This window comes from Diadema antillarum, unplaced genomic scaffold (assembly GCF_040938485.1).
Source record: "Diadema antillarum isolate AM-2024a unplaced genomic scaffold, OU_Dant_1.0 seq00001755_RagTag, whole genome shotgun sequence".
NCBI lineage: Eukaryota > Metazoa > Echinodermata > Echinoidea > Diadematoida > Diadematidae > Diadema > Diadema antillarum.
The window spans coordinates 54,068-81,699 of NW_027272437.1; the positions used below are offsets into that span (position 1 = coordinate 54,068).

Genomic DNA, 27,632 nt, shown 5'->3' on the forward strand with positions numbered 1-27,632 from the left:
CCTTGCTCGCTCCCTCGCATACTACCCCCTCCCCCCCCCCCCCCCCCAAGATGAAATCCTAGCTACCGGTGCCCTTTCCCCGCTTGGTTTCCCTCAAAAAACAGTAAAAGTCTAGGGATTGAGAGCTTCCTATATTCCAAATGTCTGTCAAAAAAAATCTCGTAAACATTTAGTGTCAAAACGCACCCCCCTTGAAAAAAAGCTGGTGACGCCCCTGCTTTTTAACACCATCACAACGTACTTTCTACACCTGTCGGTGTGGTCCTCTGTTGACACTTGGTCGGTGACACCCATGGTTATATGAATCTAACACCGATCGTTCTGCAGTGAAACAGGTTGCCCCGCAAGAGGGTCGCGGACTGGGTGAAACAATCATAATAATCATGCATCAAGCTCGAGTGTCTGGTATAAAACCAAGGTGCGGCTAGACTCTAAAACAGTTAAAACTCGACATCTTCAACTAGCTCATCGAGTGAATATTAATATCACTTCATCTGTACGTGTACATAATTATGTTCGTCGTCATTCGTTTGTTTGTTTATTTGATTTATTTTCGTCAACATAATTTCATACATGAATCGAAATTCTTTTCAGTAATACAAGTGTACCTTAGAAAACATCAATACATAGATTACAATGTACATGATTCATGATTCAAAGGAGAAAAGATAAATGTGTACATTAATTCCATTACCAAAATACATGTATGCTGCATTACCGGGTACCAAATTTGCAATTAAAGATTACCTCAGAAATTATGCAGAATGACTAAAAGTCCGGCGAACACAATGGTTTCACACAAATTATGTCATAACTTGTGTGGAATATGGGACTTTCATTTTCGTCCCCTACTACCACCTCCCCCCCACCTCCCCCATTGTTACGTGTATCATTCTCTTTCACCACATCGGCAGCAGGGATTGTGCATGTTGTGGTTGCAAAAACGCCGCGCCAGCCTGCAACGCCAAAAAGGCAGTAGCGAAACAAGTGTGTGAAAGCGCAGCGCTGTATAGCATCGCACCACCGCGTATTACGAACTGTCCGTATTTAACGTCAGGACGATAAAAAGCCTCCTATATTTGCCAAAACATTTTGGATATGAACTTGCGAATCTGCGTGTTCATCACTTGAGAGTGTCAGTGCATGGCGTGTTGACGAAACATCGATCATAAATACTGTCACCGGTAAGATGTGTGGAAACTTTCATTCACATTCGTTGATTGTCTCGTTCAGTTAAATTGTTTATGTGCAGTCCCACAGCCTGTAATACATGTTAGCTGTTTGCGGTTCTACAGCTGTAATTATCATGTAGCTGTATGACTAGTTATGAGTGTCACTGACTGTAAAATTAATCTGTGTAACGTCACAGGTGTAGGGCCTACAAGTAAATAACGTTAGTTTGAATTTCACCTGTAATAATTGTATTGTGAAGCAAGGGAATGTATATCTAATATTGTTGTTTCATCATCATCATCATCATCATCATTTGTGATCTGTAATCTGTATCAGTGTATGGTTAATTAATCAGCAAAATGTCCAAGATTGGCAAGAAGACACATCCATGCTAACTTGCTGAGGAGCACTACGTGTGGACAGAGCACGCGCGACTATTGAAATTGCTTCAGATATTGCTTGAACGGGGACAATGATGGACATTGAACCACTGCGTTAGGGAGTTGTTTTCAATTTTAACAGTCGTTTATGAAGAAGGAATCCCGGAAAACTGTAGTAGTAATTTAGTGTAGCTCTGTGCCGTTGTTGGATTAATTTTTGATTGTTACCTCTGGTGTCACGTGTGTTGGGTTGAACGTAATTGTACAGGGGGACATTGACTAGACCGTTTTTCATTTTGTACAACATGCAAAGGCAGAGCCTCTGATGCTTTCTCCTTGTCTGGAGTGATTCCCAGCCCAACTTGGATAATGCCCTTGTAACAGACCCCTCTTCCCTGGTCATGGTATACATTGTAGGGAGTTCCTGCAGAATTTGGCTGCCTGCCATTGGATTCTCTCTCTCCAGAGTTGATGGAGTTGATGGAATGTTGATGGAATGTTTACTTAATCGAGTATGATGACCCCCTACAGGCTACATTCCATCGGTTGTGGAGAAATTCTTTTAAACTGCTGTTGAGTGTTGTGATTGTGGGTTTTGTGCAGGCAGGGACGGGAGCTAGCGAAAAATGGAAATTGTAATTTACTGTAGGGGGCCTAGTAGGCCCTACCGTAATGCTCAGTTGAGAATGAGAAGGGCATTTAGTTGCCTCGAACACTATGATTTGGGTTTAGAATGTAGTGGTAACTTAACGCCCTTGGCCTTATCATTTGCACCTGACATACTGTAAATTACTATGATCAATGTCTGGTTATATCGATGGGTATTCAGTAGTATTGAAAAGTGGAATAAAGGTTTTAAAAGGCAAACCTTGTCTGATTCTGATACACTTGTAATTCTCTGTTTGTGCAAAGTCTAACCCTTTTTCAGCACCACCACATGAAAGCACTGCCTGCAACTTCTATCTGTGGCCGCACCTTACTCTTACTAAACCTTCATAAAGATTATTTCCAGAAAATTTACTCACATTCACACAGTTTCTATGCCAGTCTAGTATTAAAAAGTACTTGTATCAGGATTAGGATAGCGGACCCAGTTTGCGGCGGGTTAAGGCCCTTTCAAGGGTGTTTAGTAGTACAAATGTAGTCTGGTAAAACAGGCAACAGAAATTATCTTTTTTATTTATTTTTTTTTTTTATTGGAAGAGGTACCAAAGGCCTCTTGACACTGCATCACAATTTTGTGTAGTGGACAATTACCCTTGTCATAATAATCAATATTATGCAGAAAATTTGCTACCGCCAAGAGGACCCGGTTTGCGGCAGGGGGGTCCAGTTTGCAGCACCCCACACAAAAATGTCCCCTGATTTCTTCAAACATTAAAATTTTGCAAAATCCAAATATTTTTTGATGGTCCAACTAGATTTCAGCTTGTTAGAACACTTTATTTAGATTTATTATCACGATCCTTCACGATTTCATGGTTTTTCAAGATCGCATGTATTTCATCAATTTCCACCCATTTTGACATGTAAAATAGCGCTATGTGTGTAAATTCCATAGGGGTGCCGCAAACCGGACCCATCCCCGACATTTTGGTCACTGTTGCAATCCTCAAAACTGACAAAGGAAATGAATTTTAGAATATTTAACACAGTTACAGGAGGAATCCTTACCATGCCAGGCCTCTTTTCATAGTAAGATTTTGTATAAAAATACAAACAAGGGATGATGGTGGTTGCCTAGCAACAGAACAAAATCTTAACATTTTGTTAAGAAAATCATACTTTTTCAAAAACAATGTGACACAGACGGTTTAAATTAGAATTATGAAGGCCATCATCCGAGTTATTTCATGATTCTGGTATCAAAAGAAAGCTCTTCAGTTGCTCTCCAGAGAAAACAATTTAGAAAAAAAAAAAAAAAACACCCTTCTACTTTTGAAGATATGGTTAGATATTCCTAGGGGTGCTGCAAACTGGACCCCTGCAGCAAACTGGTGCCCCGACTCTAGACCCTACTTGTAGTAGAATCTAGAGAGCTCGAGTTTAAAACTTCCATTTGTAAGCTTGATTACAGGAAGAAAGGGGGACTCGTTCTTGTTTATTCATTTGTTTACTTTATGAAACTGTAACATTAATGAAGTAGTGTAAATAATAGGCTTTTTTTGTGGTTTATTTTGCTTTTTTGTAGACCTATTCAACAAGAGTAGACATTTCCTTACAAAAAGGAGGAAGTACTGAATATTTCCTCATAAAAGTTATTGATTGACATCTATACTTTGGATTTTTTTTCTTTTTTTTTCTGAGTAGACAAATGGATAAACAAGTGTACATGAGTGTTTTGGAGATTGAAATGAAGAACAGAGATTACAATACATTGTACATGTAATGCCCCCTCTCCAATTTTGCCATGCCACTGTACTGTACACTATAAGCCTACTCTTAATGAACAAGGTAGGGTAGTGTAGACAGGTATGGCAAGTCTTTCCTGAAGAACAGTCAGTTATTATAAGTGGACTCCAGAGCTGATGACATTATAAACTGTTTGCTTCATGTGGTGTATTTCCCCTGTGTTTGATTGCAGGCACTTCCTACATGTGAAAGGACCAACCAGTGAAGCTGAAGAAACAACAATGTCGAGTAAGGGCAAGAAGCGCAAACACTCTTCTTCCCCGGAACGCTCTTTCTTAGATGAGCCTCCCATACAAAAGCTGCGCATCAAACCCATTCCAGAGCAAGCCGGCAGGGATGGCGCGGCATCTGGGAAGAAGCACTCCAAGAAGAAGAAGCAGCAAGTTTCGCCGATATCGACCACAAGCATCTCGCCCTCGGGAGATGGAAATGAAGATGGGGGACTGAAAATGAAGTTCATCTTGTCGCCCAAGAAGGAGAAGATGCACTCCGACTCTCCGTCTGGGAGCGACACCCACGAAGGAGATTCTCCGCGAGGCAGCGGGAAGGTGAAGAAGAAGAAGGATCTCAAAGCAAAACTGGTCTTCGGAGACCAAGTTCTGACTCTAGATGGGGAGAAGGTAACTCACGGAGAACTGCAAGCCTCAGGCAAAAAGCACAAGTCAGCTGCCTCATCTGCAAAAACAAAGCAGAGTCCAGAGCAAGCAGCATCTGCCAAGAAAAAGAAGAAGGAACCTGAAAAAGTCAAAGTGAAGTCAAACCCAGAACTTCCCATGTTCACTAAGGTTCCCAAGAGTGCAGAGAAGTCAAAGATTAAGAATGTCAAGGTAGAATCTGACAGTGGCTACAGTGACACTCCTACAACCTCTGCCAAAAGCAAAAAGCTGAAAGCGAAACTGCAAACGGTGGAAGAGCATGTTGCACCAAGCCCCCAGGCTTCAGACGTGTCACGGGACTCGCTCCCGAAAAAGAAGAAGAAAGACAAGGAAAAGAAGAAGAAGAAGATGTTCAAGTTCAAGGGGGATCGCAACAGGTTTTTGAATGTGAGAGACACGTCGGACGACGACGGAGATGAGAGCTTTTCGCGGTCTTTGATGGACGACGACAGTTTGGGGGGACATTATGATGGGGAGGAGAGCCTCGAGAGTAGCGCCAAGAAAGAGAAGGCAAAGAAATCCAAGATAGACAGGATGATCATGCCTCAGATGCCCGTTCCCGATTACAGCCTGGAGAAGCAAGCGGCAGAGAGTCGGGTGTCCAGCGTAAAGTCGAAGGCTAAGAGAGACGAGAGGAGGGAGAGTGGTATCCAGTCTTCCCGGGCGGAGGACCTCATCTCCCAGCTGACGGCCAATGGCTCCGAGATGGAGACCATCTACCCCAGCTACATGCTTCCCCCCGACGGCGGTATTGCGCCCCATGATGTTGGGTGGATAAAGAAGAAGAAGAAAAAGAAGAAGCTGGCCAAGGACAAAAAGAAGAAGAAGAAGCTAAAGGTATTGGAAAGAGATGATCAAGGGAATGTGAAGGTAAGTAAAACCAACCTGTTACTCTTTGTCTCAACTTTCCCAAGTCTGAATCATGTAATGGTGTAATAAAAGTTGCAATGTGGAAGTTTTTAGCAATTTCACTCTCCTTCTGAACTAGAGTGACCATGTTGACACACAAGTTTTATCTTGGACATGATAGGATGTTTAAAGAATACTCTGATCTGCTAAATTATGATTGCGTAAAGTCTTCTGAAAATTTGCCAAAATCCAAACATCTTAATCCTGCAAAAGTTCCCCTTTTACAATATTTTTAGTCAAGAACAATGTGTGGTGAATGTGATGCATCAACAATGTATAGGCCCTGAGTACAATGTAGATACATTGTCATGACAACACATACTTGTGCATCCTGCATTTCACTCTGAATCATTTTTCCAATTTCAGGCACGATGAGCAATTTGTTGGAAGTAAGATTACTTTATATAAAAAAAGGAGAAAGAGAAAAGCAAAATTTGGTCTTTTTTGTGAAAGACTGATGCAGGGAAAGCATACTGTACTTGTAAATTGAAGTGATTATTTTGTGCATATTTTATACACCTTTTTGTCAAGTCTGTTGAAATTGAACTTTCAGTGGAGTGCTAGACATGCAAAAATTGAACCTACCAGAATTTCAGATGTTTGTTCAAGCCAGATACAGTACATGTTGAACAACAGTTCTTTTTTTGTCAAACGTTTTTCATCACTTTTTTTTTCTTCTTTTTATCTTGCTGTTTTTTCTCCAAAGTATGTCATACGCAAGACAAAATTGTCTGGATATATGCTGTGGTGTAGAAGTTACAGGTCAACGTTTGTTGCCCAGAATCCAGGACTTGGTAAGTTTCTTCTTCATTTCTGCCTGTCTGTATAGCTTGTTCTGTCCCTCGTTTTGGTTGTGAAGATGTTGTGTAACAAAAGAGTGATCAACTTCACAAGTTGTCAAACTTTGGATTTATTGTTCACTGTGCATTTGTTTGTTTGTTTTCAATGGGAGGTCATGTAAATGTACTGATTAGGACATACGTGAAGTATGTATATCAACAAGTTGTGAGTGGTGTTACTATTCTCTGGCTGGAGATCACACTTGGTAGATGTAGGTTAGCTGATTGCTGTATGACTATAAGTATAGTAATATAGTTCGCATAATTATCTTGATAATAATAACTGTAAGGAAGACACACATATACAAACAAACAAACAAAACCAACAAGAAGAATGAGTGACAGAAATGAGTGATATGGGGAACAAAGTTCCAACACCTGATCCGTGTGGTAAGGGGAGTATTTTGTTGAAATGCAATGTGAAATAGGTAAACAAGTCAGTGTGGACATGATAGTGCAGTGATCTCTCCAAGCACAACTCAACAGCACTTGAGTTCTGCAAAAATGATCACAGCATGAGCATGGCCTGTTTACTCTGCAGATTTCTCGACAATCAGTCGTCGCATGGGTGCCTTGTGGCAGACGCTTCCGGACGATGAGAAGGCGCAGTGGAGGCTGAGAGAGATCACAGTCAACACCAAGGTTCCCGTGGGACGGCTGAAGAACAAGGACGCTGTTCGGGACATTCCACCCTTCCGCCTCAAGGTACCAAGACTCTGTGTTGTCAATGACCCGATTTTGTGTGGGAATAATTTCTGCTGCACCACATTTTTTGTTTTTTGTCAATTACTTACAAACGAATGTCATTTGATTTTTAATCTTTTTCAATTCTTACTAATTATGACATTTTGTTTTTTTAGTTTTCCCATAAATTTTACGCTTTCTCTAAACAGTTTTCTTTCACTGTGTTATGTTGCCTAGTTACATAAAGACTTCAAAAGAGTGGACAGGAGAAAATAGTGCATTCTACCACTACCACTATCACTATATGTACCTCTACCACAACCACTACTGCCGCTACCATTATTGCTGTGTACCACAACCACTTCTGCTGCTGCTACCACTATCACTACCACTACCTCTACCTCTACCACTTCTGCCCCCACTACCACTACCACTCCTACCACTACCATTGTTGCTATACCATAACCACTACTGCTGCTGCTACCACTACCACTACCACTACCACTACCACTACCACTACCACTACCACTACCACTACCGCTACCTCTACCTCTACCTCTGCCTCTACCTCTATCACTACCACTACCACTACCACTATCAGTACCTCTACCACTACCACTACCTCTACCACTACCACTTCCACTACCACGACTATCACTACCACTACTTCGTCATCTTTGTTTTTTCAGACTCCTGAGAAGTCAAAGACAAAGGCCAAGAAAATAGCAGCTGCCACTGCCAAGGGGAAGGTGTCCAAGAAGAAGAAGCCGATTCCAGCTCGACTGGCGTCACCCAAGTGGCAACCCATCGACTGTGCTGCATATCTGAGGCTCCTCGGAGAGTCACTGAGCGATGTCGGTGAAAAGCTCCAGACACACAGGGTAAATTTGATACAGTGTTGAGAAGTGGAGGCTTAAACCTAGAGTATTTAATTGGGTTATTTTGAGACCAAGTTTTGTTTTTGTTTGTTTTTTTATTGGGGGGGGGGGGGGGTTGCCGGTCAATTTGACCTTCCCTTCAGATAGAAAAATGGAGTGAAAGAAGGAAACTTAAGATAAGAGGAAAGTTGCTGTACTAACAAGGAAACTTAACCCTAACTAGGCCGGGCTATTTAGGTAGTTGATAGAGCCGGGGGGGGGGGGCCTCCCAGGCCCCCCCTCCAGATCTCGGCCGTCGACCGCGCAATCGCGACGAAAATTGACACACACATTGCCTATGATGTAATCTAAAATACCTTGAGGTTAATTTTTCAAAAAATTATCATTTATGCTAAATTATGCTAATCTATGCATAATGATACATGAAATCAGACTATCTGGTATAAATCACAAAATAAAGCTCAAAACAGGCACATTTTTTGTGTAAATATTCCTTTTAGTGTCCTTAGCAAATGCAATAAAAAAAATTGTGATATCAGAAAAAATTCTGAAGTATTTTATTGTTTTTTTAATTTATTATGTATTTCCTTGTTTTTTCGACTTTATGTTTTTCGTTGTTTTTTCGATGAAATTTGTCCGCGACATCACTCCGAACAAGAAAGTATGTTATTCATTGATTTTAATCAATAAAACACCCAAATAATCATGCTTTTATGAAATTTGCCTGTAAGCACAGTTTGCATTGAAATTGTACACGAATTCACGTTTTTGTGAGCAATTTTTGGTCTGACACGCATGTACATATTTATGCGTAACTTCGGAACCGTGCGCCCGGGCATCGCAAATTTGGTGTCAAAAGATGCAGGAGACTGGAAAGAAAAAAGTCAAGAAACGTTGCGGCGATAGCTTTTTGCGATTGCGATACATCGCTGCGGAATGTCGAGGGGGGGCCTCGGAGGCCCCCCCCCCCCCCCCCCCCCCCCCCCCCCGGCCTAGTTAGGGTTAAGATAAGAGGAAAGATGCTGTACTAACAAAAATCTGCACCAGAAAATTATGATATTGTTATTACCATCTTGAATTCCAGAAGTATTGTTTGAAAATCAGTCAAAATTGGTACGGCTGTAAGAGATGACCAAGCACTTAAATTGCCGGAAGATCCGGAGATAAGACCAGAATCGAAGGTCACGGGACTAAGTATCGCCCTTACCCTCCACCCCTGTCCGTCCATGCTACAGGATAACATTGAGGTGCATGGCAGCGTCTCTGTTCTGCTGGACTCCATGCTGTGTGCCCTGGGGCCCCTCATGTGTCTCACGGACCAGGTGCCCGAGTTGAATGCCATTTCCAAGAGAACGAAGGTAACAATCCTCCAAATTTTAGTAAACAAATTGATGGAGAGGGCATTGTGTCCCCGTCATATTTGGAGTCCAGTGCACTCCCATTATAATGAACATAGTTATAACAAAATTCCACAAATACAAGGGAGTCAAAGTTCAGGCCGGAACATTATGTTTTTTTTTTTAGTGTTTTCAGTTATAATGAAATTTTGATGTACCGGAGGAAAACTGCCGGTCCTGAGGACTTTGTTATAACGGTAGTCCATTGTATGCATACCTTATTTGTTGTAAAAGTTACTTTGTTGCCATTGTATTGACTTGTTGATTTACAAATGTATGAGTCTTGTTTAGTTACCTGACACTGATGGTAAGTATTTTTTTTGAAAATGCTCTGTTACTGTCTAAGCATGGTCTATTATGATGTAGAAACTTACACTTAATTAAACCACTGTAACACAGAAATTTTTGTGGTACATTAGTTTACCTCATAATGACTAGTGCCTTGAACATGTACTGAAGAGAGACCAACATAATACAGTAATTGAAAATCAGTACCACAGAATTCACCTTGTTAAATGTGGTGCCTCATTGTAAGCAAGCTTGTTGTAATGATGTTTCCCTGTATTGTGTAGTGGTTTATATTTCATCATTTTGTGTATCATTGTATGTATTTCGTGTGTGCATTCATATTCATACACAGACGACTCTGCTAAATAATATAGCCTACATCATGCCAGGACTGTGAGCAAGCTACAACTCCACATGGTACCTGACAAGACTGGGTTCAGCGATTACTCAACAAAAGCTGCTTCATACTTGACGCATGGCTGGTTCACCCACAAATAACCTCTGAGTGATGCCCCCCGGGGACAGCAGGCATACACATATTTTTGTGCATGGGACTAATGGAAGTAGCCAACCCTCAACAAAGGGTGTTCTTCTTCATTTTTTTCTATCAGATATCGTTTGATTAGGGTGACAGCAATGATGAGTATCAAGACGAGAATTGAGCTTCCAAAAATGAAGATATTTTGGTATCACCTTGTTGTTGGTTATTAAACTCTGTACCTGAAATGTGGTCGAGTATGAAAATTCTCTTTATGAACACACCAAGTTGCTTCAAGTGTTAATGTGTTGAACATTGCATATATTTTCACAAAATGTAGGCCACATTGATTTAAAGGTATCATTTACTCTCTTTCCCTTTTTCACTCTCTTTCTTTAAAAAGACTAAAAACAAAAAATGAAACGAACAATTGAAACATCAAAGAAGCATTGTGATTTCACTGTGGCTATTGTAAATCTCAATATCCAGTGGTGTATACATGTAATAGTTTTTGTATGGACACTTCATTTCTTATGTCATTCCCAAACTCGCCCTCACACAAATAAAATTGATTCAATGTGCTGTAACATTGTGAAAGCCAGAGAGATCTGTGTGTAGGGTTGTGTTTACTGACAGTTTGTGATCTGTTTTGTGTATCATTTTGAAGGCAAAGAATGACAGCATTTCCTATTCATGTGCCTTTACAGTAATCAATCTAAGGCTTCAGGATATAGATCTGTTAAAAGGCAGTGAATTCAGTGCCAGTCATTGTGTTCTAGAATTTCATTGTTTCCATGTTCATACCGAGTGAAATACATTTGTACTCTTTCAATCATAGTTTATCTAATATGTCCAGAAATAACAATCAAGAGAAAACTCCATTCCATTACAGTGCACTCTCGTTATAACGAACATGGTTATGACGAAGTTCTGTTTTTAAGGAAGTTAATACTCAGGCCTCAACATTATCCGCTGTATGTATTTTTATTTATTTGTTCGGTCATAACGAAATTTTGAAATAACAAAAGAAAACTGTCAGTCCTGAGGACTTCCCTATAACAGGAGTGCACTGTACTTGATATGTATTAAGCAGCTTACTCATCAAACCCATTGATCTTTTTTTGGAGCATTTTTGTTATTTGCTAATTTTATGTAGATATGATTTGGTTTTGCCTCAGCCCTGTAGGGCAGTTGTATGGTCTCCACTCTGCTCAGAGCAGTATCGAGGGTCTCAGAAAAATATGGTTTAATTTGTATCTGCCAATCAGTTGGAAAGGATATATTTACTCTGTATCTATCTGTTCTCCTAAAAAAAAAAAGAAAAAAAAAAGGAAATTTGCCACAGGAAGAAGATTTTGATGGGTTTTGCATACCATAGCCAAGATTGCTGGCTGCACAATCCAGTCAGAATAGCTGTGGTCAGTTTAGATTTGTTTAAGTCAGACAGATTTGAATTATAAGTTGGTCAACACTTCCCTTGATGAATTTTACCGAAAAACAGTCAACCTTGCTGAAGTCAACATTGCACAAGTCGAATAATCGCCTTACAGAAAGTCGAAGGTCTTTTCAAGTCCTCTTTTCGTATATATTGTGTTGATTTTAATCTCTCATAAAATCTAAAACAGTCTCTAAGTTGAAGCTATTTCTCCAGTCAATAGATTTGACTTGGGCAAGGTTGAATGTAATATGCTTTAGATTTGTGTTTGTCTGTTTTGGTTTTTTTTTTAAATCAGAGTTAAAGCAGAAAACTCACTTAAAATAGTCAGTGGGCAAAGTCTTCTTTGGGCCTTACTGCAATTGAGTACATGTATCAATTTCTATGAATTCAACAGTCAGGTGTACAGTACGAACATAGAGATCAGAGCAGAAAGGGCATTCATCTTTTCTCGCATTTTTAATCTCTGTCAATTATGTACATGAATACATTACATTCATGGTGTGCAAGGGCTGCCTTGCTAATACTGATTAGAACTTCTCAGTGAGAATATGTAAATAGTGTACAATACTGCTCTTGTGAATACAATAAAAAGTACAGATCAATAAGTACAAGTTACCTGCTCTTGTGTCCTTATATTTGCATTAATACATTACGATACAGTATGTCATACAAGTATATGCGTATTTGTACACACACACATACATTAATGCATGAGTTGAAATAGGTCGTTATGAAGTTTATTGGCTGTCGACAAAGAACACACAGAAGATGGACCCTAGCTTGACACACGGGAGGTGCTGCAAACAACTCATTTGGTCACACCCTACACACTATCTCATACACACTGATAACCTCGGGGAAGTCCCCAGTTGTGTATCGTCTCATTCCAACCTCCGAAAGAGATTTCAGACAAACGGCACTGACACAATGCTGTGCTGTACATATACAACGTACACAATCTCTACCTGCCTGAAGTAAATTTAGAGTAAGCTACAAGAACAAACTTCAATTTTTTGACACTTTGCATGATGTGTCCACGACAGAAGTAGAAACCAAGTTTTCTTGAAAACAATGAAGGTTTGAGAAAATTTGCACAAATTTTGTTTTCTATACAGTGTATCACTTTTCATTTTATGTATACAGTTGTATACATAAATGCGATGAACTTCCTTTACAGAATGCAAACAAAGCAAAAAAACAACAACAAACAAACAAAAACAAACACGCAAAAACAGAACAAAAACCTAAAACTTCATGTACTGTGTGTGCATTGTACAGGACAAAATTGTTTCTTGAATCGGTGAGCTCTTCCCTTGAGAATTGTTTTTGGAGCAGCAAAACTGAGTTCATGGGGGTGGTGGGATTCTGACCCGAATTAATCTCAAATGATATTCTATGATATCTCTTTTTTTTTTCCTGAAAACAGACTTGGAAAGACAAGGTAACTTTAAAACATTTCTATATTTCGGGGAGGGAGGAAGGGGGGGGGGGGGGGGGCGGGGGCTCTTTTAACAAAATATGAGCTACAGATTATACAACGTATTTCTGAACAATTATTCTTCACTTGTTCTCTTATCACAGAGGGTCTAAAAAGTCCCTTCATTTCTCATTGTGTCAAATGTTTGTCTTGCACAAAAATATGAATCTGTGAGTGACATTCTCAAGTGTTACGTCAACCAAAATGTTCTCTCCTGAAAAGCAAAGAACAAAACAGGACAGTCTCTCATTTTGTGAAACTAAGAACATTTTACAGTTACTCTTCAGAGTTGCTCTCAAAGTACCTCCTTGTAAAGAATGATATGTAGCATTTAAACTACTCACTGAGTACACTAGCTTATATTGTATGAGTACTTGATAAAAGTGTGCTATCCCTCCGAACAACAAAGCACTGTTGATTACCAGTGATCTACTAGGTATGACTTGGAATATTTCAGGTCTTCTCAAGGTGTTGGATATATCATTATAAATACACATCAAAGAGAAAGGTTTATGAACCACAGCCATGATGAATTATCTCTTAAAGGGGATGGCTAGTAACTGATCAGTGGGAATGCTGGGGGATGATTGTTCCAATTCTTGTGGGATTCATTTAAGAGTACATTATATATCTGTTGTTGTGTGAAAATTATTAGCTTCAGAGTGGTCTCATATATTCAAGTAATGTGCTGCTTAATGTTTGCAGGTTAGCATGCCTGTACAGTGACGGGGCAATTAAACTTCACATTACTTGAATATGAGACCATTCTGAAGCAAATAATTTTCACACAACAATAGATATAAAATGTACTCTTTAAATGAATCCCACAAGGATTGGAACAATCATCCCCCGGATTCCCACTGATTCCCACTGATCAGTTACTAGCCATTCCCTTTAAGCCATGCAACTCTGACAGCAAGGTGTTTAGTACTTTTAAGACAAATCAATACATTGAGATGCCTTGAGATTTTTTTTATTTTTATTGCCATGTCAAAGTATGCATGAGAAGGATATGGTGGTCTTAGACAATATTGGTACTAAACTAGAGAAAAAAGATATCTCACAAGCATTCTAAAAGCACATGTTTGTGAATAAGTGATTCCAGTATTGTCTCAGAAGTACTGAACAAACCGACATAGTGGCATATAAACCTACAGTAAATAGTTAAAGGGATTATGGTAGAAGAAATTTGAGGAAAGTTACACAAATATAATAATTACGATATCAAAGGAAAAAAAAGAATCAAATACAATAGAATTTGACAGTCATCGTATCTAATGGGAAAAATGAAGTATGTTTGGTGAAAAAAGGGAAGAAATGGAAATATCTCTATCTTATTGTACAAACTGAATCTTAAAAGCTCCTAAATTCTAAATGGACTAAAAGAATCATAGGACAGTGTATAGCAAACAGAAAATCCACAGCAAACTCCATAATGCTATTCCTTTATGGGTAATATAAATTCATCAGCCTAAAGTAGAACTAAAATTTACAAGATTATTATAAATACATAAATAATTAAAAAAAGAAAAGAATCACCAAGCATTCAGAAGATGAAGTTTGACTGTAATCCAGCATGGAGATAAAGTCTATATGCTCAGCTGCTCACTACCTTTAGCCACATCTCATCACAAATGGAAAAAAAAAAACCCCTCTAAATCATTAAATCTATGTATTCTTTTATCCTTCAAAAAGAATGTCCTTTCCACTCATCTATTCTGTTGCTAAAGCGTACAAAGACTTGCAACAAATTTCCACTTAAAGAGGTGAAACAAGTATACTCCGCTCGGATCAATTGCACAGTCCCAGGTACTCAATATCATGTTAGCGCTGAAGGGTGCATCAAGGAGTAACGCTAATGATTTTCACTGAACTGTTTCAATCAGCTCATCCACCTCATCCCAGTTGATGACGATGCTCCCGCTTTCCAGAGACACGATCTCCTCCAACTCCCTGATGTCCACGGAGGCTGTGTAGTCGGCGTACTCCCCCAAATCCTGATCGTCGACGTCGCTGAATTCGTACCGAGGTTCTACAATCGTTGGAAGGCCCTATTGCAAGACAATAGTAGAGGAATATATTTTGGTGTTTATATCACTCATGTCTGGATACAGTACGTAAAGATTTGCTTCATCACTTTGACTGTCAAACACACATTGGCATTGTTTCTTTTTTATCTTAATTTTATTCACTGTCATTACTTCAGTCGGAAACTGTTCCTGAGAGGAGGAATAAGCAATCCAAATGAAGTCCTGTACATTGTTATCATCATTCTTTTCTTTGTTTTTGTTTTTTTATACAAATGTAGTCTAAAATACATACATGCAATACACACACCAAACCATCATCCTTCAACAAGTACATATTAACATAAATAATACTACAGTTGTAATAGACCACTGTAACTGAAGGATCTTCTACGGTATCCTGTATTGGAACCTCAAATTAATTTCTCAGTCATATCTCTGTGAAGCCCTTAAAGTACTGCTCTTCATTTCTTCTTGTAATTACTGTGAAATGAAACGTTTTTATGCGCATGAACACTCTCACAAATTTTGCGCGGAGCCATGATTCACAAAAATAGAATGTATGTGAGAGTTTTGTCTACCAATGCACAGAATGCCACGTGCAATTATGGGAAAGTTTCATGCCGCGAATGTTTCTGACTTACAGTGACTCATTAGTATAGTGTGGAGCCTGTGCAAGCTCTTTGGGGAAATCAAAATCCTAAAAAGAATGTGTTAATTAAACACTGAACTTTTGAAGATTGAATTGAAAATTCAAATTCTCCAGTCGAATCAAGATTCCACTGAAGATATAATTCAATACATGGTAAACCACTCCAGGTATTCTATTTAGAGTCTGTTACGGCTAGACAAATCAGCACATGTTATACAAGGAAATACATCGCTAAATGACAGCACTATAAAAATAGGTCTTACTGCTGGTCACCTTAATGACCAACCAACCCCCAATCACTGACCTCATCCAGGTCACTATCATTGTCCAGGATCCTCTTCACATCATCCGACACACTCCAGGGACTCAGGTCGCTCACATCTGACCCTTCCTCCGCCCCGCCCCCTGGGGTTCTCCTGGACCCCACTCCATAGGGCTGGTGCCTTGGGGACGGTGTGTGCAGGGATGCAGCCTTGTAGGTGTAGGTGGCTGTGGGCACGGCTTCTCCTTTGCCTGTTTGAGGAAATTGTAAACATCTACGTAAAAAATCCTTTTATGCACGCACATAAACACATTCAGATGTGAGTGAGATGATGATACCACTGCGCCACAAGTCTTGAATTAACCTATAACAAATCTTTACTTCATCTCTCTTCTCATTCTGCTAGAATCACAAAGAATAAATGCATATTTTGTACCAAATTACTGTACAGTTTTGACAGCATACATACCGGAGGTTTTTATTGCTCGATCACTGACCAAAAGCATAACTCATATGACATTCCTTGCACAAACCAATGGGAGTGTTGCAAAGTCAAAACATTACCACCTGATACACAAGATGTGGGTACAACCACTTCAACCGTGTCATGGCAACCTCAGAAGACTCAAGACCACATCACTCTCTCCTCTTACGTCAGGTTGTGTAACAGAGAATCTGCTTACCGTAGACAGTCCTGTATTTCCTGGTAGGAACAGCCCCTGCAGCCTCTGCTGCATTCTGTTTGAGCCTGTCAACGTAGGGGACTGGATCATGAGCCCTGGGCCGCACCCTCATTCCTGGGTTCTGTCTGGGGCTGACAATGGCTTCTGGAGATATAAGGTAGGGTACAGAAAAAAAAAAGAATGAGTCAGTTCATTTAATTTCAAGTTAACCAATCTGTCAGAAAATCAGCGGCAACAACACTAATAACTTCTAAGGTGCAGCCGTACAATTGCTGAAAATACCAGACGGAATTCATATGCTGAGAATGTCTGCTGGCATTAACTGGATTTAGAGCAGAATTTGAAATTACTTCATGCTGTTAGTACAGGAGCAATTAAATGCTTTGTACACAAGACTCCAGAGGTTGATGGCTGTAAGTCCTATCAAAAGCACTGGGCAATGGGGATCAATGGCCTTGCCTGCAATTCTACTTCTGCTGCTGACAGCAGACTTGAACCAAGAACCTCATGAACAAGGGTCTGTGGTCGTATCCAATGGGCCAAAACAGTTCCTCATCTGAATGTTGACTGAATTAAAGTCTTAGGATTAACTTAAAAACTAATCCCACAGGTGGGACTCCACAGCTAGGTCTCATCATATCTCATCATTTACATTACAAAAAACTGGAATGGGTAAAACTACAATTTTTTTTTTTTGTGTGTACCATTTACATGTCATCAAAAACCTGCATAAAATTGGTGAGCTAGGGAGTGAGCATTTACACTGCCCTCCCCCCCCCAAAAAAAAAAAAACTGAAAAAAAAATGCAGATTTTAAAAAAAAAGACTCAACCTCTGAGGAGTTTTTCGTTTCCAGTCTTTTGCTCACACGAAAAAAAAAGGAATATGTACAAAATTATGGGTTTTTTTTCGGTACCAGTTTTAATGCCCCGATGTCTAGTGCACCACACAACCCTGAAAAAATAACAACAATAAAGCTTGAGTTCTTTAAGTCTGTATCTAGACTTCCTACACTCACCTCTCCCCCTATGTGTACCCGTGTTGCCCAGTTCGGCCAGCCTGGATGTATATGGGGTTGAAGACCGTGGAGTGGGCTCTGGAGTGATTCCCCTCCTCTCTACTTGCTGACGTCGAGTTTGACCAAGGGTCATTGTGGCTAAAGACAAAAGGATTTACATTCCATCATGAAAATATAATTCATTTAAGGCACAATATCTCTAAATTTCTCACAATAATGAATAAGATGAAAGTTGAGGGAACATTTGTAGTGCTTGAACAATAATCAGACATTTCTCATAGATGATTTGCTTAGTGTGGAAAAAAAGTTTGACATGCAATGGATGAAGATTATAAGAACTTCTACATTTCTTCATTATCTCTTGCCAAATTTCTTTAGTTTATTGGCTTGTTTATTGCTTGTTTGTAAGCATCTGTTTTCCACCAACTTCTGAAGACTGAATTTGGCTTTCATTGGCTGCTCATGAATATTCATTATTCTTCACCCACTTAAACACTTACCACATAACATACACAAGCTAAGCTCCAGTAATTACAGATGTAGAAGAAGAAAAGAATAATGCCTCCGGTGACACTTCATGGTGGAGGCATAAAAATGACCACAACTAGCTATCTTTAAAAAAAGAAGAAAAAAGAAGATACTATCATATCACAACAGCTTTTTGATTCTCCAAGCCACCAAATTTTGTGATAAAATTGAGGTCTTCTTCAGCCCCCTAAATGGGGTCCTCAGAGACTGCAACTTTGCGTTCTCTCTTTTCCGAACATACATCCTCATAACAGCCGGACACCATCACATCACTAGGTCTAGATAAGACGCAATCATACCACTTGTAACGTTTTGTCTGTCAATACCTGTGGCAGGTCTCTGAGAGGACGGTCTGGGTCTTGACCTCTGAATCAGCCTGGTCTTCTGACCCTCCCCACCTCTGGCCCCCTTCATCTCGGCCAGCTGCTGGGTGTACGTCTTGGGCGTCCGAGGGTACTGCTTCCTGTTCTTGTTCCATCCCGGCAAACGCTTGGAGCCTGGTGAGACAGAAGACAGGCACAACATTCAAATCACTGACCGGTGGTGTTCAGACAAAATGACGTGTTTTCTTATAAACTAAATCTATCAAGACATACTCGAGCTGGTGGACCCTTGGGAGGTAATAAACAGCATGACACTCAATAAACTGGCCTTTAAACTACTGCAAAAGTGGAAATTTTGGCAATATAGAAATTTTCATGTGTTTCACGTGACCACATGCTGGCGCAAAAATAAAAGCACACAGATATTTTTTGTTTGTTCATTACATGTTCCACCAATTAATGTCTTAATTCCTGCGGAAGTAAGAAAAACGCAAAAATTCATTTTACCTTGCCAAGTGCCAGAAATCAATTGTGCGCAAAAATCCACTTCCGCAATAAATGAAGTATCTTCTTACTAATACCAATAAAAAAAAAAGACCCAACTGAAAACCCTTTTTGACCCACAAGAAGAATATATTGCACACCACTCTCTAGACGAAATTCCATTTTTTTTCTTTCTTTTTTGGACAGTTGTCATCCATATTCCAAATGCAAAAAAAAAAAAGAAGAAGAAAAAGAATAGAAAATCAAGATGATTGAGTAGCTAATCATGAATCATAAGTTTTACCATAGAGTCTCTGCTTGGCTTTCAGGTCACTGGTAGAGGGCGCCCTACTGGAGCCGACCTCTGCCTTCATCTCCTGCAGCATATCTGTGTACGTCTTTGATCTCCTTGGCGTCGCATCTTTTTTCCTCGTCACCTCCGGTCTCTGAACTCTAACGATGTCCTTGTAGGACCTGTCCATGTACTGCAACAGTGTGACGTTCCCGTCGTCGACATCGCGATCGTTCTCCTCCTCTTCCCTGTCTGACGGAGGGGCGACGAGGTCGGACATCTCCTCCAGCACCAGCTGTAAGTCCTCATCACTGGACCTCCGCTCAGCAAACTGCACGGACCTCTCCAAGCTGCCCAGCAGCGTCCGCCGTGCTGGCTGGGGTCTCTTGTCCGCCCTGGCTCTGCTTTTGTGATCGGCCGTCAGCCTGTTGTCCCACTCGTCTCCACGGTCCCGGTTCTCTGAGTTCTGTTGGCGAGGAGCCAAAGGCTGTCTGCCCCTGAATGCTCCACTGTCAATAAACATGTAGGTTCCCTTGGCAACAGGGTGGGCATCATCTCTCCTTGCCTCCTTGGAAGGACCAAGCCAGTCGTCTCGGCTCTGGCCAGCATCCTCTGCAAGTATTCTAGTCTTGGCCAGCCCAGACGGCCCAGGGCCTTGCTCAGCTGGGGGCTGTCTGCTTGAAGCTGGCTGAGGTGTCTGCCGGGCCATTGCGAGGGTCTTTGCTTGCTTGGTGGTCTTAGCTGGTCTTGATGGGGGCGGTCTCTGGGGAATGTTTGGCTTCTCCTCAAAGATTTCTGCCATTAGAGCCTTAGCCTGGATTAGTCTGTCTTCAAAGTGGTCCTTCTGCTTCAGCCTGAGTTTGGAAGAGCAGAGGAAAAGAAACAGACTAGCATTACTTCATGAAACTTCAATTTTGGCATACTGTAAACATGGAAATTTTCGCGCATTTCGTGCAACCAGAAACTAGAACGAAAATAAAAGCACGCAAATATTTTTCCTTGCCATATGTGCCAGTAAATGATGTCTTGATTCCGCGGAATTTAGACAAAAGAAACTTATCTTACCCGGCTGAGTGCGAAAAATTTGTTGCGCAAAAATATCCACATTTACAGTACTTTGTCCTAACCCTGCAGTCTCCAACAAGTAAACCTACTTTTCTAGCATGTGCATGTGGGTTTGAATAAGCACTTCTGCTTAAACTGATGCCAAAGCTAGAAAGTGCTAATTACCTCCTGCACCAAAAGCAAAGCTCATCTCCAGTTTTATCTTATTAAATCAACTAGATTATTTAAGCACTCTTTCCAGTTGTTGATGTCTCTCTAGCGGTACGAGCAGGTACGTCACGCAAGGTTTATTTAGTAGTAACTTGCAAAATATGAATCTATTAACAAAACAAAATTTGGCATTTTATACAAATAACTCATTGTGAGCGAATCAAAAGCCTTCCACTACATAACATATTACATTTATACAAAGGAAGGCCTTTTCAAGCTCAAAGGTGATGAAAGAAAAGCACATTGTAAAAAAGCAAACAAACAAAAAATTTAAAAAAAAACTTGATTTGATGGAGTGACAAACCACAACTTATACTCTGGTTGACACTAATGCTACCATGTGTAAAAGACTACTTGCATTGGGACTTACTCTCTCTTCATCTTCTTCTCATTCTCAGCCTTCTTGATTTCTTTCGTGGATGTTGGAATCTGCAGGTTGAAAAGGAGAGTATAAAATGGGTCATGAAATATTGATTAAGCACATTATGACAATAATGCTGACAATAATGTATCTTGTACAGCACTGGAATTTGCATAAGAACTGTATCAACGTGCATTCTTTGCGGCACAATTGAAAATGCACATTGAGAAATCAAAACATGTAACTGTAAAAATCTTTAGGTCATCAGTGAAAGCATATGTAATTACCTACATTTATACAATCATGTGCAATCTTCATCCTCCTTCTTCTCCCCCTCTTCCTCCTCATCATAATCATCATCATCATCACTGTCATCAGCATTGCCATTATCACCAACGGGCGACTGATGCCAACCCCTTGTGGTTCCCCCAAGGTGACAGGTATTTTTCAGCAATCGGAATCAACCAGGCACATTGTGCCAAATGAGGAGTCATCATTACCATCATCATCATCATCATCATCATCATCATCATCATCATCATCATCATCATCATCATCATCATCATCATCATCTCATCATCACTGTCATCAGCAGCATCACCATCATCACTATTATCATCATATCACACAGAACCAAGGACAGCATCTTACTAATAGCACGCTGCCACACCTGCAGCACCGCCACTACTTACCTGACGGAGAGCCCCTGCAGCGGACTTGAACGGTCGATGCTCCGCCTCTATCTTCTCCCCCCTCTTCTTCTTGTACTCTACCACCTGCTCCTTCTTCCTTCTCTCCATCCACTCCCTGATCCTCTGCTGTTCTTCCTTGGGCCTCTGCTTGGGCTTGGCGGCAAAGGGCCACGGCTCGGGTGGCTCCTCCCGCTGCTGCTGGTCCCGCGGCGAGAAGATCTCCTGGAGCTGTCTGTCCGTCAGCGTGGTCAGGTCAAGATCTGCCAGGTCATCGTCCCCGTACTTGGCTTGCCTGGGGAGGGAGATGGTGCACATGATGAGATATGGGTTCATAACATTCAAATTCAAAACTCAGAATGGATGCAGTGGTTTTTCCCAAGTCGTCAAACAAATTGTGTGCATTTGTGTATAGAGCTAAATATGTATTATTTAGAGTGGCTTTTCTGTAAACGATAAAACTTATATTCAGAGGATTCCAAAGGAAAGCAGGGGCAGTTTTTACATAGAATGAAATATCTCTGAAAACTACCATTCATTTTAAATGGAGCAACATTTTTCACAGGTGTTTTCTAGCTCTTCTAGTATTTGGCATTTGCTAATAACAGAAAAACTTCTCCTCTAGTGATCCTGAGGTTTAATGAATTGAGCAATAAGGAGAGAAGGGAAAGTCTTCACACTTTCTGCTATCCTAATCATTTTTATATTCACACAATTGCCATGAACAGACAATCAGTGGTGGGTTTTTTTTTTTTTTTTTGTGTGTGTGTTTCTGTAATCAGAGGCATTTGACATCAATCAATAATTACTGCATTTAAAATGATCATTCAACATCTCCACTGAGGTTAATTCTTTTTTGTAACCACTAATGGTGCTGCTCATCCTAACCCCACACTCAATTAACTCATCAAGAGAACCTCAATTAACTCATTTGGGGCTCAGTGAATGACAGTGGACATCATTCGGATTAAACGGCCAGTTTAAACCTCGTGAGTACGGCAATTTCATCAACTTCAGGACTAGAATGATCAGCCATGCAACAGAAGGTGATTACACACACCTGATCTTAACGCGCCTCTGGGCGGCCTTCTGTTGCTCCTCCGTGATACCAAACTCCTCCGCATCCATCTCATCGCCTGCGATGACCTCTGCTATGATGTCACTGACTCCGCTGATGCCCGAAATACCCAGGGTCAAATTTCCCTCTGTCACCTCCGTCCTACAATATGATATATGAAAACTAGATATATCGCTATGGCGACTGATATGCCTCCGCAATAATTCATGGTTCTCCTAATAGGTCTATAGTACAATGTCTTGACAATGTGTGATGACAGTTTCACACAATTGGCAAAATATAAAAATGACCGGTTTGACACATTTAATGTGCTGAATGTTCACTTTCCTAGAACTAGGTTCAATTGGATGAATGATTAAAATGTCAGAGTGCAGGTATTTGGGGAACTGATGATTTTTACTTGACTTTTGGCCCTTTTATAAGTTTAAATGCATTTAGTTTCAAGGTATTGAGAAAAAATATAATTTCAGTATCAAATGGGAAAATAGCATTATCTAAACCTGGCCTTTGACCTTTGACCTCACAGTTCCAAAGAGAATCACTGTTAGGTTGAACATGCATAAATATGTAAGTTTCATGATTATACCTGAGTTACTTTTGAGATATGGAGGAAAAAGTGCAATTCAGCACTTTCACTTGACCTTTGACCTTTTGACCTTTGGGCAAGAAACTTCATACAGAATATATATTGGGTAATACATGTATACATCAAGTTTAAAAAAAAAAAAACCTTTAGGCATTGCATAAATATAAGGAAAGTAGTGATATTTTGAGGAGTTGACCTTGACCTTTGACCCCCTGACCTTTGACCCATGACCCCCAACTTCCCTAGATAATCACTGCCCATCGGTACAAGCATATATACTAAGTTCCATGAAGATACCTTGAACCATTTGCGAGATATGGAGAAAAACATGAAATGTCAATTTTTTTTCACAAAATAACCTGTGACCTTTGACCTTTGACCCTGTGACCCTAAAATCCACACAAAGTATTATCCCCCAAGGATATACCCTCATACCAAGTTTGATGTAAAACCACCACACGGTTCTTGAGATATCGACAAAAACAAAACGGGACGGACGGACGTACGGACGGACGTACGGACGGACGTACGGACGGACGTACGGACGGACGTACGGACGTACGGACGGACGGACGGACGGACGGACGACCCGAAAACATAATGCCTCCGGCCACTTCGTTGGCGGAGGCATAAAAATAAAACAAAACGATAATGGAAGTGTCCACTTAGGCTAATGAATAGTCAACTTCTACTTCACATACTGAGCAGAAGTCCAAGTGATACTCCACATCATGTAATAGGACACACCTGCCTGTTTTACCATAGAAGTTCACCACAAGCATTAAGACATTTTCATCAGTATTTCCTCCCTAAACACAAACCATCACAACTTCTAACTGAAGTTTATCTATCCACGTAGCACAAACTAAAAGAGCACAACTTCTAAATTTGTAACACACACAGGACTTGCCATGTGTTTGATGATTCTTAGATCTCAGTTGAGTTCTCAGTTGATAGTTTTGGATTGTAAAATTGAGCAAACTCACTCTGAGTTCATCAATGTGAATTACATTGTGATATACACCAATCTAACAGAGTTGCAATATATCTGCTCTACAGAAAGTTACTACTGTTTGCTGAATAAGGATTAGGTGTGAGGCACACCATCCACAATTGTAAATTCTATCACAAATTTGAGTCTGCTTATCTTCTCTTCCAAGTCAATCATAACATGTGCATGTCAGAGATTGTGGCTCATTAACCATTCCATTCCATTTTGTCTACAAACCATAACAACTGCTAAAAGTACATAATTGAAGTTAGAGTGATTGTCACATTGCCTGAAATTGTCACACCTGTAACAGATACCATGGTTCACCTCACCTCTCCAATTCACCCTCTCCATCTTTTTCCACTCCTCCATCGATCCTCTCCTCATCTTCCCCTTCCCCGCCTCCCGCATCATCCTTCCCATCTCCTTCCTCTTTGGCCTCTCTCCTCTCCTCCTTGGTATCATCCAGAGCGGTGGGAGCAGCCGCAGATGACGAAGAAGCGAGAGCAGGGGCTGATGCCGCAGCCAACGCCCCTGAAGGAGGGGCATCACTCTCCCTTTTGTGAGTTCTTCTCGCTGGATCCTGGAAATCCTTGAAGGAGTAGTCCGGTCTCTCCCTGGTCTCCTGGGGTCCTGAGGCAGCCATGGCATCTGAGAGATTCTCCACAGTGTGTAGAAGCTGGACATACAAGGTGCAACCACACAGGGACAAATTGTCACATGATCTGTTCTCAGCACTCAGTTATTCTCATTAAGTAATTATAAAACTTAGTTTTCCTTGCAATGTTCTTTCACCTATCAATTCATTATCTTTGTATTCGTAATAAGATTTGATTCTCATGACAATTGTTGACAACTTCACAGCTCTTTATGAAGGCAAGCCACTACATGGAATCCATATCAAGCCTCTGAACCAAATATTTCTATATTTCTATTGGACCATTTGAAAACTTTGTGATAGCAAGAAAGCACACCTTAAAACTGGCAGATTGAATGATGTGATTCAAAACAGCACTCTTGGTATCAACAAAAAAGAGAGAAAAAAAAGAAAGATGCAAATTCATTACACAGTAGCTTACCTGTAACTGTCAAAAGATCCAGAATATCTAAGCACAAAGCAATTTCCATTTCACCATGATTTACAAAAGCTGAATAATAATTTAAAGAATTTGGATTTAGCTGCTTGAATACACTACATTTTCTTGTGTGTCAAGTGCTGCAATTATGCCAATTTTTTTATTACAACAATAATCTGGTGTTATGAGCAAGAAGGAGAAAGAAGAGGAGGAGGAGGAGGAGGAAGATTAAACGAAGAGGAGGGTAGTAGGAAAACTATCCTTTTTTTTTTTCTGTCAAATTTTCAGTTTTCATAATAATTTCCAAACATTAAGTAAAAGCTGCACATTATCATGTTTGTTTGTTTGTTTGTTTTTTAGTGCTGTGAGAGCAGCTAGAAATCTCACCAGTCTGGTGTTGCTGTAATCTCTCTGCATGGACTGTGACACCTCACCGACTGCTCCTAGCCTCTGATTGATGTCGGCCAGTTGCCGCTGGATGCGATCACGAGACTTCCCACGTGATAAGCTGAGCTGGGACGGCATCCTCAGGCCTCGTCTATCAGGGGTAGTTACATGATACAAAGATTCCATAGTCACAAATGATTTCATAGTGAATACAGAGTGCCTTAATACTCCCACCTAGATATCCCTTTCCAAGATGAAATGGACCAGGTAGTTAATCACTGATAAATACTCGAGTCTGTCACAGACAGTATACTATATCTTTACTATTTATTTGTTTTGCGATTGCTTGTCTGAACTGTTTATCGTCATGGCAACAAGTACACTCTATCCGTTATCATCTTTGGCATATTAAACATGTATTTGTTCTTCTGAGGGTCAACACCACAAAGCGTGACATAAAAATCCTGTATAGTTGATGTGACAGGTTACTTCTGATGGAGCAATAAAACTCTGCAATGTTTGGAAATAAACCTGTCAAATTTATTTGCCAGAAGGCATGAAGGCCATTCACATGATATTTTTTAATGGGGGCAAGGTGAGCCCAGGATGTGTGTGCTGATAGGATCGATCTTATGTTCATAACCTCAGGTCACTGCATGGGTGTGGTGATAATTCAGCATAGAAAATATTTCACCTGATATCAAGAGAAGCAAATACTGACATTTTGGGGGATTTGTTACCAGCATGTATACAATGTACATTAGGTCCAAGAGTATGTATGCCTATGATTTTATTATGGCTATTACTCTAAAACATCAAATACGTGTAAGTCACGTTCATTTACATCAATGACGGGCAATTCGTTGATCAGTTGCAGGCCTAGGAATGTAGTCAATGTCAAATGTATCCTCAGGTAATGAGTGAAGGTACAATTGCCAAGGTTCATGAGATGCACAGAGACACATGCAGTATATGGATGGATGACTGAACATTTCTGTACTCTTTCAAGGGGAACAGTCGCTTAAATCTGGATAAAGGTCCAAGTCCCATGCTCTCCTGATTAAGTGGTGGTGTGGTATGTAAGTCAGGTGCATTTGCACCAAATTTGTTTGTGTTATTCACTCATGCATGTGCAACACTGCCTAAATACAGTTAAATTGACAGTGCATCATTTGAAGAGTTTCATCACAAAACGGGCTTTGTGCCAATTTTAAACATTTAAAAGTAAGTCCATAATCAGACAGAGCAAAACAATACATTTCCCGTGATACCACACTTATAACACAACAAGGAACATTCTTGAAGGTACGACTAAAATCATCCCATATTTTCATATTGTTTGCTCTGTTTTTTAACAGATTTAATTGTAAATATCTCAATTAACAAGAATGGAGTTAGTTCATTTTGCGATATAACTCTTTGTTTCCAATGATACTCACTCAGCCTTATCCAGCTTTGCTTCCAGCAGCTTCCTGGTCAGCTCGTCTCCAATCTTCCTCCTCCTCTCCACACCACTGGTGTCCTCCTCATCCTCCAGGAGGGCCAGTCCGTCCTCCGGGACCGCATCCCGGTGGAAGAGGGCCTTGTAGTGCAGCTCGGCAACGCTGGGATCATTCTCCGCGACGTCTCCCTCTCTATCATCACTCTTTCTCCTCCTCTTTGCATCGCTCTCTCCCGGCTTCCTCCTGGAAGAGCCATCTTTCGGATCCTCACCGTCGCCATGGCGACCCTCCTTCCGTTTTGAGTCTGGATGCATAGGAATGTCCCTGAAGACGTCTTCAGCATTGATGTCAACAACATTGATGAAATTTCTTGATGATGAGCCTGGCTGTCCACCCTACAAGAGAAAATTCAACCATATCTCATTTGGGCTGTTCTGATTTTTCAAGATCACCATAATTTGGATAAATCTA

At 40.5% G+C, this 27,632-nt stretch overlaps 2 protein-coding genes across 2 annotated transcripts in view; one reads left to right on the top strand and one right to left on the bottom strand.

Annotated features, from left to right (window-relative positions):
- Positions 1-1,055: 1,055 nt before the first annotated feature.
- On the top strand, positions 1,056-10,083 carry LOC139712081 (uncharacterized). Its single transcript, XM_071623916.1, has 7 exons — positions 1,056-1,184; positions 4,138-5,491; positions 6,237-6,324; positions 6,911-7,074; positions 7,743-7,934; positions 9,167-9,289; positions 9,969-10,083. Exons 2-7 carry the CDS (start codon positions 4,187-4,189, stop codon positions 10,011-10,013), a joined length of 1,917 nt encoding a protein of 638 aa, XP_071480017.1. The 5' UTR covers positions 1,056-1,184; positions 4,138-4,186; the 3' UTR covers positions 10,014-10,083.
- Positions 10,084-14,874: 4,791 nt separating this feature from the next.
- The window catches only part of LOC139712084 (uncharacterized), a 125,014-nt gene continuing 112,256 nt past the window's right edge, over positions 14,875-27,632 (bottom strand). Inside the window, exons 19-30 of the mRNA XM_071623920.1 lie at positions 27,159-27,556; positions 25,720-25,870; positions 24,589-24,935; positions 22,662-22,820; positions 21,605-21,896; positions 20,922-20,980; positions 19,289-20,130; positions 18,505-18,675; positions 17,651-17,788; positions 16,634-16,777; positions 15,993-16,201; positions 14,875-15,060 (exon numbers count right to left, since the gene is read on the bottom strand). Of these exons, the coding sequence (XP_071480021.1) occupies positions 14,875-15,060; positions 15,993-16,201; positions 16,634-16,777; positions 17,651-17,788; positions 18,505-18,675; positions 19,289-20,130; positions 20,922-20,980; positions 21,605-21,896; positions 22,662-22,820; positions 24,589-24,935; positions 25,720-25,870; positions 27,159-27,556 (3,096 nt within the window). The remainder of the gene's footprint in view (positions 15,061-15,992; positions 16,202-16,633; positions 16,778-17,650; positions 17,789-18,504; positions 18,676-19,288; positions 20,131-20,921; positions 20,981-21,604; positions 21,897-22,661; positions 22,821-24,588; positions 24,936-25,719; positions 25,871-27,158; positions 27,557-27,632) is intronic.

What these genes read in the sequence shown, in the direction of transcription:
- LOC139712081 (XM_071623916.1), top strand. Translation starts at nt 4,187, where the DNA reads ATGTCGAGTAAGGGCAAGAAGCGCAAACACTCTTCTTCCCCGGAACGC. An exon ending in TGCCCAGAATCCAGGACTTG is followed by an intron (nt 6,325 to 6,910) that starts GTAAGTTTCTTC and finishes TTTACTCTGCAG; the next exon opens with ATTTCTCGACAATCAGTCGT. An exon ending in CCATTTCCAAGAGAACGAAG is followed by an intron (nt 9,290 to 9,968) that starts GTAACAATCCTC and finishes ATTCATACACAG; the next exon opens with ACGACTCTGCTAAATAATAT.